We start from the raw sequence: 12,845 nt of genomic DNA on the forward strand, positions 1-12,845 counted from the left end.
CAGGCAGAGAGGGGAAAAAAACGAGGACCTGATGCCAGGGGCTTAAGTGGAGAGCAAATGTTTTGAGAATGATGAGGACAATGAATGCACAAATGTGCTTTACACAATTGATGTATGTATGGATTGTAGTAAGAGTTGTATGAGCCCCTAATAAAACGATTAAAAAGACAAAAAGAAAATTATGACAACAAATGTACAAATGTGCTTGACACGATGGATGGATTGTGATAAGAGCTGTATGAGCCCCCAAGAAAATGATTTAAATTAAAAAACTTATATATCAGGACTGAAATACATTCATGTGGGTGATTTAGCTAATGAAGAGTATGGTTGCCCCATTTTAGATGAAGATAGAGTAGTTGATGAGTTAGAAAACCAAATAGAAGAAGGTGGGGTTATTACTGATTACCATGGTTACTGTTTCTTCCCTGAACACTGGTTTCTTACAGTTTTGTTCTGAGAACAGATAACAGTGTATTGAATAAAAGACTTGAAAGAAGAGGTTATATTAAGAAACTGAAAGACAATATTTAGTATGAAAATGTTCAAGTTCTGTATGAAGAAGCCTGGCATCCTCCATGGAAGAAACAGTGCATCAGCGATCCAGCCACACGCCAGCAGAGGTAGAGGATAATATAACCAGATATGGAAACAGATCAAGCAATGGATGAAAGATCGTAGCTCCTGACTGTCAAGACTATCCACGTGGGTCACTCTTCTCGAGCTTTCTCTGCCCATCACAGAAACTGTCCAAGTATCAGAAACATTTTCACATTAAAGTTGTGTTACAGGACCAGCATATGGACAGGAGCAAAGATTCACGCCTGAGCTCTTTTTCTCCACCACAAAGCAAAACAACTGGCAACATAATGAACATAACATTGTTTAGGATTGCAAGTAAACACTGTCATTGCTTAATCCTTCCATGGTTAAAGGATAAATAAAGTGGGTTGAATATCAGCTAAATTTGCTCTAAAACCTTATGGTAATCTTTTACAATAAAACTTACAGCTTAAAGACGAGGAGGCGGGCACGTGAGTAGGCCTGGAGGGACCACTTTCATAAGTGGCGCCATCTCAGTAACTCGGAGCCCAGCTCTCTGCAACGCTGCGGCAGGCTGACCAGAGCCTGAGCCCCGCAGTTGTTTCTAAGTCCACTCTAAGACACTGCAAAGCCGTGTAGCACAGGGGACCACACTGCTAACCACAAGTGCAGGCCCACCAGCTGCTCAGTGGGCATGAGATGAGGCTTGCTCCTACAAAGAGTCAAGGTCTCGGAAACCCAGGGGGCCAGTTCTACCCTTGGATATGGCTCAATGGCAGTGAGCTTGACTCGAGTTTTGCTTGCTAGGATTGTAACTGTATTGTGAGGCACTCACATGCTTACAAAGAAGACGAGTATCTTAATCTTAGAAACGCAATCTCACATGTTGGGAGGAATTCATCCAAACTGAAAACGGACTCCGTGTGTTCAAGGTGACTGAACTGGACACTGACAAAGACAATGAACGGTCCTACTGACTAGCTTTACAAGCTTTGTAAGTTAAATAAAAACGTACAGTACGCTGGGACTTTTATTTTTTAATTAAAAAAAATCCACTTAAAATTGTAAATTGTCCTTTCTGGCAATGACCACTCTTTCTGGGAAATGGAAACATACAGTGACACCCCAGGCCACCCCATGTGCTTAAAGCAAGCTGGTCTGTCGGCAGGTGGGCAGCTGGGGTTGGAGTGCCCTCTGTGGAGACAACAACATGGGGAGCCTTCCAGAACAAGCATGTCTGAGCAACCAGGAGCAGTCTCTCCCGGCAGCTCGGACTTCCGCAGCCCCAGCGTGTGGTCAGTGGTGCTCACTGCCTGAGGGCCAGCCCCACACTGAGCCCTCAGAGCTCAGAGGCTGTGGTACGCTTAGTCGGAAGGGATGACTACAAGTGCCGACACCTGCCCGAAGGGGCACGTGAGACCTAAGGACAGGGCAGCCGTTTCAAGAACTGACTTCCTTCCTGGACATAGAAAATGCAATGGCTCTGTCACGTGACTCACACCGATGCCCATGCTGTACTCACTTTGCCCCGTCGAACACAATGGACTTGACCTGGCCGCACTGCCGGAAGAGCGACTGTAGCTGCTTGTAGTAGAGGAAGCCGTAGGGAGGGATGTGCTTCAGCTGCAAGACAACCCAAGCCCGCCATGGCCGCTGTGCAGCACACCGTCCGCATGCACTCAGAGCCCACAGCACCTGCTGGTTCAACGGCAGCAGCAGGCAGGGCCACCAGCCTCCACAGGTGCTAAATAAAGGCTAACCCGGCCCTGCTCACACAGTCCAACCATCTAATACAGCAAAACCAGGCTTTCTGTTTTCCCTTGACCTTAAAATAACTATGCTGACGACTCCAACCGTTTCTATAGCAGGAGCTGCAGGCCAGCTCTCAGCGAGAAGGCAGCTTGCTCTCTCCCCAGGGCCCTCAGTCTGCAATCAGGCACCAAGTGGCTAAGACCCTCTCCCCACAGTTCTGCTCCGCACACAGGCCAGGGCGTCACGGGTCTGAGCCTCAGCTCAAAGCTGTCAGCCGGTTGTTTTACTTGATGTGAAATCAGGCTGTTAATTAAAGAAATGTCCTTAAACATATGGAAAAGTGCCCCAAACACTTCAACAGGACATGACCAAAGGGGGCACCAGTCCTGAGCAAGGCTCCCTTTAAAGGCAAAGCAGGACCAAAGTGCGCGCAGAACAAGCAGGCCCGCCTGCAGAGTCACACAAGGTGAGGTAAGCCAAGACCCTCACGCCCCTCAAGGGCAATGAAGAACCAGGATGCAGGTTCTGGATCGGCCAGCTGCCTCCATGGGAGACCACCCCGACATGTCCATCTACTCCACCTACCACGACGGTTGTCTTTGGGTCGTTGCCGGCCAGCTCCCTCACTGCCATTTCCTCATCGGGCTGCCCGAAAGTAAAGTAGTTTGGATAAAAAGCACCTGCCAAAACAACCTGGAGAAGGCACACATTTGTGAGGCCTAATTGGCCGCACTGTTCTAAAACTGCATGACCCCCTCGGACCCACAGCACCAGCAGCAGACAGACTCACAGTCTGCTAGAGGGCCCCGGGAGGGAGTCACCGGGCTGTTCCAGGTGGGGTACTGAGCTTTGGTGTCAGGGGAGGGGAGGGAGGGGGACAAGCATTTGAAAACAGGTGTGGTGGTTTGGTTGCACAATGTGGTGCACGGCACTGGTTTACACGTTACATACAACTTACAGCGTAACTGATAAGGGCCCTAGGTACAAGAGAACCAAGCCCGCCCACACTGTGCCTTCCTCACAACTGCTGCTATGAATTTCAGCCCATTGTTGCAGCCACTGTGTCAGTCCTCCTCCTGCGGGGTCTTCCTCTTTTGTGCTGCCCCTCTCCTTTACCACACATGATGTCCTTCTTCAGGGATTGGGCCTTACTGGTAACAGGTCAAAATAAGTGAGACAAAGTCATGCCATCCTCGCTTCTAAGGAGCATTCTGATTGTGCTTCTTCCAGTGCACTCCAGAATCCTCGCCAACACCACAGTGCCACGCTCCGATTCTTCTTGGGCCTGTCTTATCCCTGGTCCAGCTGTCACATGCTTACAGGGCAATGAAAGTACCACAGCTTTAGTCTGGCGCACCTTCATCTTTAGGGACACCTGTGCTTTTTTAACATTTGCCCAAAGTAATATACGAGGGGGTACCAAAAAAACTCCTCTTTTTTTAACCCCAAAGCAATGAATTTTAGGTTTTTTACAAAGCAATCTTATCATCTTCAAAGTACTCATTAAGCTGAATACATTTGTCAAATCTGCGATTCCATTCTTGGAAACATTTTTCAAACTCATCTCTTTGGATGGGTGACAGCACCTCCCTCGTTTTTTCCTTCACCTATTTCATCAAATTGCTGTCCTTTTATGTTCTCCTTCATTCTCAGAAACAAAAAGAATGTGCAGGGAGCAAGGTCAGGTGAGTAATGTGCATGGGGCAAGCTAAGCACGCTGTTTCTTGCCAAAAACTGGAGCACTGAGATGGCTGTGTGAGCAGGTGCACTGTCATGGTGGCAAAACCAGTCCCCCTGATTTGTCTGCCACAAATCAAGCCTTTTTTGTGGCACCCTGTTATGCAATCTTTGCAGAACCTCTAAATAGAAAGCATGATTAACAGTCTGACCTGGTGGAACGAACTCCAAAGGCACTCTTCCCCTCACATCACATCCGGTTTTTTGATTTCTAGACTGCTGCTTCTACAGGCATTTATTGTAGATCCCAATAAAATGAAATCCCTAACAACTGACATCTTTTCTCTGTTGACCAAGATGTTGTTTGCTGGTCTCCGTGCAGGAGTTTGGCTGTCTTGCTGTGAGGTGAGCTCCATACTGAAAGCTGCATTCTTTGGTCTTCATCACTAAGTGCTGCCAGTCCTCCTGCTCTTTATTCACCCAGCAAGGCCGTTTCGTCTGCACGTCACAGCTAGTAAGTCTTCCTCCGATTCCAACGCTGCATTCTTCATACAGTCCAGCGTCTCTAATGAATTTGCTCAGCACACAGATTAAATCTATATGGTGGCGAGACAAGCCTGACACAACACTCCTGATTTTAAATCATACAGCAGTCCCCTGTTCTGCTTCAAATTGCCTCTTGGTGTTATGTATAGATTCCACATGAACACATTCATGTTTTCTGAAATTTCCATTATCCACATGTTATGCGTAATTTGTTATAATCCAGTTGAATGCATTTACATAGTCATAAAACACAAGTGAACATCTTCCTGGCATTTACTGTTTTCAACCAAGACCCATCTGATTATCAACAATGATATTCATCATTCCATGACTTACATTTCTGACAGGTCTCTGTCCATGTATTGCTGCAACCATTTTTCCTTATGTGTAATTATTAATAATACGTTTGATAATTTCAAGTAATGAATTGGGTCACCTTTGTTTGGAATGGACACAAATAATGGATTTCTTCCGGCCATTGGCCAGGTAGCTCTCTTCCAAATTTCCTGGCACAGTGAGTGCTTCCAGTGCTTCATCGGTCAGTCAGACATTTCAATTGGTATCCCACCAATACCTGGAGCTTTGTTTTCAACTAGTGTCGTCAGTGCAGCCTGGACTTCCTCCTCCATGCCACTGGTTCCCCATCATATGCTACCTGTGGTAAAGGCTCAGCACTGAACCTGCTCTTTTTGGCACAGTGATTCCTGTATGGTTCTGTGACTCTAATGCATCTGCCCCCCCCCTTGCATCTTCTTTTGATGCTCCCTGTACTGTTCAATGTTTTGCCTTCAGAAATCTTCATTGTTGGAACCCAAGGCTTGTTTTGTATTCAAATCTTGAGAAATGCTGAGTGAATTCTTCCCTTCTTGTTTTCTAACTCCAGATCTCTTCATGCTTTGTCATAATGATTTACTTTGTCTTCTCCAACCGCCCTCTGACATTTCTCCTTCATTTCTTTTCCTTCATCGTTGTCCATTTGCTTTCCTTTGGCCTTTTCTAAACGCACTTCCTGCACAGAATCCGGAGACCCCACACCACAAGCTACAAGCCTGAGCTCGTGGTCTCCAAAGTTAACAGTCGTGGAAGGAAGCAGCTACAAACACCCAACTCTACCGACAGCATTTCTGTTTCTCCAGAGTTACAGCTAAAGGGTTTTTCCTGAAGCAGCAGGAACAGCTGGCACCCAAGGGAAACAACTCCCCGTCATTAGCAGGCATCCAGGACCACCTGCTTAGTTACATGGGATCTGAGACACAAGGACCATATCGTCCTGGCCTCCAAACACAGTGTGACCCCTCTGGTCCTACAGGATCTTTTGAGGCATGTGGTGTCTGGTCTCTGTGAGAACAAAGGACCAGGAGAGGTGCCCAGGAAGCCCCACACACCTGGAGGATGAACCGCTGCTTGTAGATGTACTCGTGGTCCAGGGCGGGTCTTCGAGAATCCACACACATGTTGAACTGTGAGATCCGAGTCTTCAGCTCTTCATATAATTCAGCCACCTATGGGAAACACTATGATGGCTCAGGACCCATGTTATTCAGACTGAGAGAAGCACACGATCAGGGGAGTCTTGGTCTCAATGCACCAACAGTCCCTTATTAGAGAAGACTCCATCCAGGATCCAACACTGTACGCACCACCCACACCCACACCCACACACACACACACACACACACACACACACAAAACAACATTGTGAGACGAGCATAGAAATAATCACCAGCGGGTGTGCCCTCCCATCCTTAAACACTATCCAAACCTCTGTCAGGGATGTGTACTGCCCTGTGACTGAAAACAAGCCGAGGGACCAACAGGGAAACAGACCTCGGAAAGGAAAAGATAGCACCCGGTTGTAACCGAGCCTCGGCACATCGGCCACACAAGCACATGAGCACACAGGACTCCACGTGTCCAAGACACTGGTCACACATCATGTGTCCCCACAGGGTCATGAAGCCACAGAAACCATACCTGTGGGGGGGCGGGAAAGAAACTAAGACCCACGGTGGGAGGAACCTGGGAAATGGGAACAGGGAACGGGGCGTGAACCCCCATCAGCCCTCTATTTCTCCAGTAGCAACAGCAGCCATGTACAAATTCTCTGGAAACCAATGGAGAATTTGGCACAGTGCTTTCAGTCACTCCACCAGGCAACGAAGTTAGAGATGACCCATGAGGTCAGGGACAGAAAAAAAATGCCTTTGTATCTGCAAATGACCAAGCACTGTTCTGTGGGCCTCTTCTGTCAGAGGGAGCAGTTAGGCACTGTGATCACAACTTGGACACAGAGACATTGGGGGCCTGCACCTCCACACCAGAAGCTGGGGTCAGGCTTGCGCTGACACAACACAAGCCATGGCTTAAAGTACTTCTGTTAATGAGGAAGACTGGAAGCATTCAGGGATTTAACTACTGGCCTCAGCAGGGTTTAGGACATAATAACGCAAGAGAAGTGGGAGAACCATGTTCATGGAGAAAAACTGAATCCATTCAAATCCTCCCTGACGTTCTCTATCCCCTACTCCCCAACACACACACACACACACACACACACACACACACACACACAGAGGAATCAGTGTCTGAATCAGCTTAAGAGCAAGTTCTCAGGAAGGTGGGAAAACAGACCAGAATGTGGTACAAATCGAACCAGGAAGCATCATCAGCAAGGAAAGCCCAGGCACTACCCAAGCTGCTATAGTAACAGGGTCCCTTTACTCCTGAGAGCTGTGCCTAGGGCCCCTGAGGATCCCCAGACACCAGGCCCTCAAGTGAGAAGAGTGTTTACAGGAAGGCTCCACAAGGGTCCGGAGCTCCCTGAGAAACTGAAGGGTCTCCTGGGAACACTAGCCATACAAGAGCATGGGCCCCAAGCTTTGCCAGGATCCGACAAACTCACTAGGGCCAGCTACTACCAGCGGCTTCAACCTGGCCCCAGGCATCAAAACATCCTATGAGGCAGCGCAGCCCACAGTCAGCCTAGGCTAACAGTACACAGGCACACGGGCAACAAACACACTTTACTCCCACACACAACCGTTCCAGAGAAAACACCATCCATCAGAATCCCGCCACATTGTCAAAGGGAGCATAATCAGGTCAGGTTACTGCAAGAACACAAGGTGGCGTCAGCTCTAGGAAAAGTCTGTTATCTTTAGCTATAAACCAAAACTGAACCGTGCTTACTGTCGTCTAGCTGGTCCCCAGAGCTATCCTTTAGTCCAGGGCTGGGAAACCTTGTTTCTGCCAGGGCTACTTGAGGGCCAGCATGGTCCAACATTTCATGAACTCACCCCAAGTGTGATGGCTGGAACTGCTTCTCTTTTGGGAGGTGGGTGAGGCTAGCTGGAACTGAGGATTCTGAGCCCACAGGGCTGATGTTCCCCACCCCGCCTTAGTCAAAGCAAATATAACTTACCTCTCTGATTCTCTTGATTTGAATGTAATGTAACCGTCCCCAGTCAAGTTCATCCTTTAAACACACAGAAGCCAAGTCTGCAGTTAATACAACTGCAACACATTAGGATTCCACTGGGCTACGCTCACAAGTGCACACACCTGTACTCCATCTCTTCGACAAGTGTCACGATGGCCACAAGTTCACTCTACTTCAGTGGACACAGTGCCCACCCTTCTCCCACAAAGTCTTCCACTGCCCAGCACAGCAGCCTGCCCCTTTGAGTATCCCAGGGGGAAGCTGACTGACAGGTGACACCGATAGGCAGCAGGGGGAGGGGGGAGAAAGAACATCGCCTCATTGGGAAACCTGGCCAAGAGCTATCAGGCATTCCCAATTCCCACACACAGACCTGTCAGCAATCTTTTGAAGCCAATCAGTTTAAAAGTCACACTATAGATGAAGCCCTGACCAGGATGAAAGAAAATAGGGGCCAGGGGGTGAACCTTCTTTTCTGTCTAGAACTCAACTGACGGTATCAGGGGAAAGGATGCAAGTTCTTAATTTTGAGCCAGCACATTCACCAACCCCCACCCACACCCCAGGCAGTAAGCACTTGGAGCCAGCGAGGTGGACACTTAGGAAAGAGACCCATGGGGCCTCGGAAAGCGAACAGCCCACCAAACTGCACCTGGGCCCCACCCAGGAGCACACGCAAAGGCCAGACATTGGGCATTCTGCCAAGGGACCAACCCACTGGCACCCAGCCTGTGGCTCCCAGACAACGGCCAGGAGCCTCGGCTCAGACCTGAGGTCTGCGGGGACAGACAAGGAGCAGAAACCTACCTTGGGGTGCCGTAGTTCTCCGCTCCGCCGGCAAGCCTGCCAAGTCTAAGCACCAACAACCCTGGTTAAAAAGGTAGCCATGGCTCCCTCACCAATTAAATGTGCTTCCTACATACATCACCCCAACCCCTCTGGACCATAGAACACTGAAACAGCAAAGGTTACCGACAGTTTCATAAAGCCCGACCCCCCCAGGCCAAGGCATTCATGCTGGATGTCCATAAACCAGCAATGCAGTCCTGTTCCCTGCCCCATAGTGCTGTGGCCAGATATCAACTAACTAGCCCTCCTGGCAACCCCTCCCTGCCCCCCCCCACCCCAGAACTGCACCACAGAAAATTTACTTTGAACGCCTCAACCAGAGCAATGCAGTCACTCTTGCTGTCACCGGAGAAACTCACTTTGTTCCTACAGAAAGAAACCACGTGTCACTGGATACCACAAAAATGAAATGCCATTTTTAAGCATGAATGTCAGTCACCTGTATCCATCAAGATGCTGTCTGAAAGGCATTGCAAAGAAGTTCTTCAGAGAAAGGGCAGCCGCTGGTGAGAGAGCAGAGAGGACACCAACAGTCAGAGTGGCCCCTACCCACCCAACAAACACCCCACCCCCACCTTGAGCAGCACCGGCAGCTCTGGGAACAGACACTCACCTATGATGAGACACTCGTCCAGACAGCCGAACACGTGTCCAAGGGCGATGAGTTTACCGAGCTGCTGGTTGACAGGAAGCTGGGCAAGGAGCCTGCCCAGGAAGGTCAGCTCGCCATCATGGGGGTTCTCGCCCTCTTTCTGACCACTGACGGCCAGAGCACCGACCTGGAGAAGGTGTGTGAGTACTGCTGGCAAGCTCGGCGCACTTGTCCCCCAAGTTTGTTTTCAAGGGGGCAAGGGAGCAAGAATTTAAAACAAAAAACAAGCCAATATTGGTGAATACGGCCGTGAAGGGACCCCAGCGCATTTAAAATGGGGCACTGCCAGAGTCACTTTCCTTTCCACGGTGGAACACAGGACCCAGGTCCCTCTTTTCAGGTGGAACATGGAAACTTCCCCAGAGGTCTACATAACTCATGGCTTCACAAGCACAGCATGCACAGGGTAAATAAGGACACCAGTGATCACACGATGCCTGTCAATCCTGGCCAAAGCCTACTCAACCACACACACACACACACAAAGTGCACTCGACAGAAGCCATGCAGGAGCCAGAAGGAAAGGTCAAACATCACAGTCCAGCTGACTTTCAAGGCCAGAAAGACATCACAGACCTCGGGCAGCTGAGCAACAGAAGTTCATAAATAAATCATTCCAACATGTTGGGACCACAGAAACTCACTTCAAACATTTCAGACACCATCATAGATCTGCTCATCCTCCATCAACACAGATGACTCATATTGGACGTCCATGGACCACAACACAGCTCCCCTTTCTACCTCGGAGATTCATTGCGGCCACTGTGTCTCTCCATCTCCTTGACCAAGGATGAGGTCCTCCTCCAGGGTCTGGTCTCTCATGATTACATGGCCAAAGTACATGAAGTGAAGTCTTTCCATCTTTACTTCTAAGGTACATTCTGGCTGTACTTCTTCCCAGAGAGAACTGTTTGTTCTTTTGGCAGTCCACAGAGCATTCAATATTCTTCACCATAATTCAATTACATCTATATTCTTCATCGGTCTTCCTTCCTCAAAATCCAACTTTCACAAGCATATGAGGCATGTTAGTCTGGGTAGACTCGAGAAACAACTTCATACACACTCACATGTGTATAAGAAAGAACTTTATATACAGAGCAACTGTACATTAAGAAAACATCCCAGCCCAATCGAGATCAACTCCCTAAGTCTGATATCAGCCCATATGTCCGATACCAATCTATAAAGTCCTCGTGAGACTCACAAAATACATGCAATAATGCCAAACGCAGGAAGATCACAGGTCAGTGGGTGGAAGTCTTGTGGATCCAGTGGCATTGTATGCATTTCAGTGCTGGCAGGGGTCTCCACATGGCTTCTCTGGCTCCATCAGCCCTCTCTCCATGTGTCTTCTCCACAAGGATGTCTTGCAGGGAGTGAGCAGAGAGAGAGAGTGTCTCCCGCCTCCAAGGAGGAATACAGGAGTTCCCAAATTCCTCAGGAGAAGGCCATGTCCACACAGAGCCCTCATTGGCTTTATTCTGATTGACAGGCTAGACTCCACCCCTATACTCTTAATCCTCAAATTGACACCAGATTATGTAACTACCACAAGGCAACTGAAAATGTTTTAAAATATTTTGAATTGAAAAAGTTTAATAGAGGAACTTCCAGGAAGATGGCGACTGAGTAACATACCAGAGGGACTCCACAGAAATCAGCCCAGAAGAGTTACTAAGGAAAATTCAACACTCTGGATCACAGGAGGAGCATCATAAAGATAAGTAGGCACAGATCCACAAGGTTTCGAGGAGCTGGGGGCTTTGGGCTTACTACAGTGGAGGGCAGCTAGGGTTTGACCTTAGCCCTGTCACTGTCTTGGCCGGAGCCGGGACCATTTGGAGCAAGCGCAGAGGCTTAATCTCAACACAACCACAGTTTGCTGCAGCCTTGGGGCAGGGATTAAACTAAACCCTTGCAGCCCCAAGGGCTGGAATCAGGGCTCAGCTACATTGTTACTTTTGTTTCCCTCTCTTCTCTCTATCCCTACCCAGGCTCAGCGGGCTTATTTTTTTGTTTTCTTTTTCCCTCTTTGTCTCTTCCCTGTTCTCTCACACACACCACTGCCCTTAGCCTAAGGCATTTTCACCTGCCCCCCACACCCACTTAGGTGAGCTCCACCCTGTGCAGGCAGCCCCAGTCAGGGGAAAGCCCACTTGCCCTCCACCAGGGGATACTACATGTGGAGAGCTCCTATTTTTCCTGTTGGAACTTCCTCCCGCCTACCTTAGTGCCTCACACAGCCTAAGGCAGCTTGGCCAAGACTCGCCCATGTTCCACGCTGCTGCAGGAACCTCTTCCCAAACTCTGCAGTGATCTATCTGGCCAAGGCAATTCCACCCATCATCTGCAGTGTTCTACAACAAAGCAAGCAACCCACCAGCCTTCTGGGGCACGACCCTGAGAGGGAAGCCACAGGAAGATAAAGTGGAAGGCTAATTCCATAGTGAAATTAGCTGTAGGCAGTTCAAAGAAGCATTCCTACAAGTCTCCCAGAGAGAACCAGTGCTCTTCGACTCCCTGGAAAATGACACCTGGCTCCTCTAAAACAACTCAACGCAAAACAGCCATCAGCCCCAACGAACTCAACGAAAAAAACCAGGCGTAACAAAAGTCAATGGCAGAAGATGCCCTGAACCTAAAGACGTGCATAAAAGAAGAAAACATTGATCTGCCACAGTAAGAAAATTTCAGAATGCTGTTTGGAGTCATACAGGATATGAGGGAAACAATACAGAAAAAGGATGAAATGATAGAGGAGATAAAGGCCATACACCGAAGGAAAATACGAGAGCTTAGGGAGGAGATAACAAAAACCAGTAGCAGAAAACAGACCTCGAGAATCGACTGAAGGAAGCAGAGAACCGCATCAGTGACTTGGAGGACAGCCAAGCAGACATTAACAAACACAAACAAAAATCTAATAAAATCATCAGAGAAGCTGAAGAAAACCTAAGAGCTATGTTCTGATGCTATGAAGAGGAACAACATTAGAATTATTGGCTTACTCGAGGAAGACACACAAAGAAGTCATCTGCAACAATAGTGAGAGAATTCTTGGAGGAAAACTTCCCCAGCTTAATGAATGAAAACCAGGCAACCATTCAGGAGGCAGAAAGAGCACCAATCAGACTGAATCCCAAGAAGACGTCACCAAGGCACATAATAGTTAAACTATCCAACTTTGAGGAAAAGGAGAAAATCATGAGAGCAGCTATGGAAAAACAAGCAATCACATATAATGGTTCCCAAATAAGAATATGCTCAGACCTACCAGCAGAAACTATGAAGAAGAGGAGAGAGCGGAGTAACATATTCCAAAAATTGAAGGAAAACAACGCAAACCCAAGAATACTCTACCCAGCCAAATTATCGATCAAG

General features: G+C 48.3%; 1 protein-coding gene and 1 pseudogene across 1 annotated transcript in view; one reads left to right on the forward strand and one right to left on the reverse strand.

Moving 5' to 3' along the window:
* The window catches only part of LOC105978244, a 3,238-nt pseudogene extending 2,550 nt beyond the window's left edge, over positions 1-688 (forward strand).
* Positions 1-12,845, reverse strand: part of TDRD9 (tudor domain containing 9) — a 75,117-nt gene that overhangs the window by 29,652 nt on the left and 32,620 nt on the right. Inside the window, exons 16-23 of the mRNA XM_045288044.1 lie at positions 9,420-9,585; positions 9,246-9,309; positions 9,109-9,172; positions 8,765-8,809; positions 7,940-7,993; positions 5,904-6,020; positions 2,881-2,988; positions 2,066-2,166 (exon numbers count right to left, since the gene is read on the reverse strand). Of these exons, the coding sequence (XP_045143979.1) occupies positions 2,066-2,166; positions 2,881-2,988; positions 5,904-6,020; positions 7,940-7,993; positions 8,765-8,809; positions 9,109-9,172; positions 9,246-9,309; positions 9,420-9,585 (719 nt within the window). The remainder of the gene's footprint in view (positions 1-2,065; positions 2,167-2,880; positions 2,989-5,903; positions 6,021-7,939; positions 7,994-8,764; positions 8,810-9,108; positions 9,173-9,245; positions 9,310-9,419; positions 9,586-12,845) is intronic.

Source organism: Echinops telfairi, unplaced genomic scaffold (assembly GCF_000313985.2).
Source record: "Echinops telfairi isolate 266 unplaced genomic scaffold, ASM31398v2 ScPeMD7_18;HRSCAF=68, whole genome shotgun sequence".
NCBI lineage: Eukaryota > Metazoa > Chordata > Mammalia > Afrosoricida > Tenrecidae > Echinops > Echinops telfairi.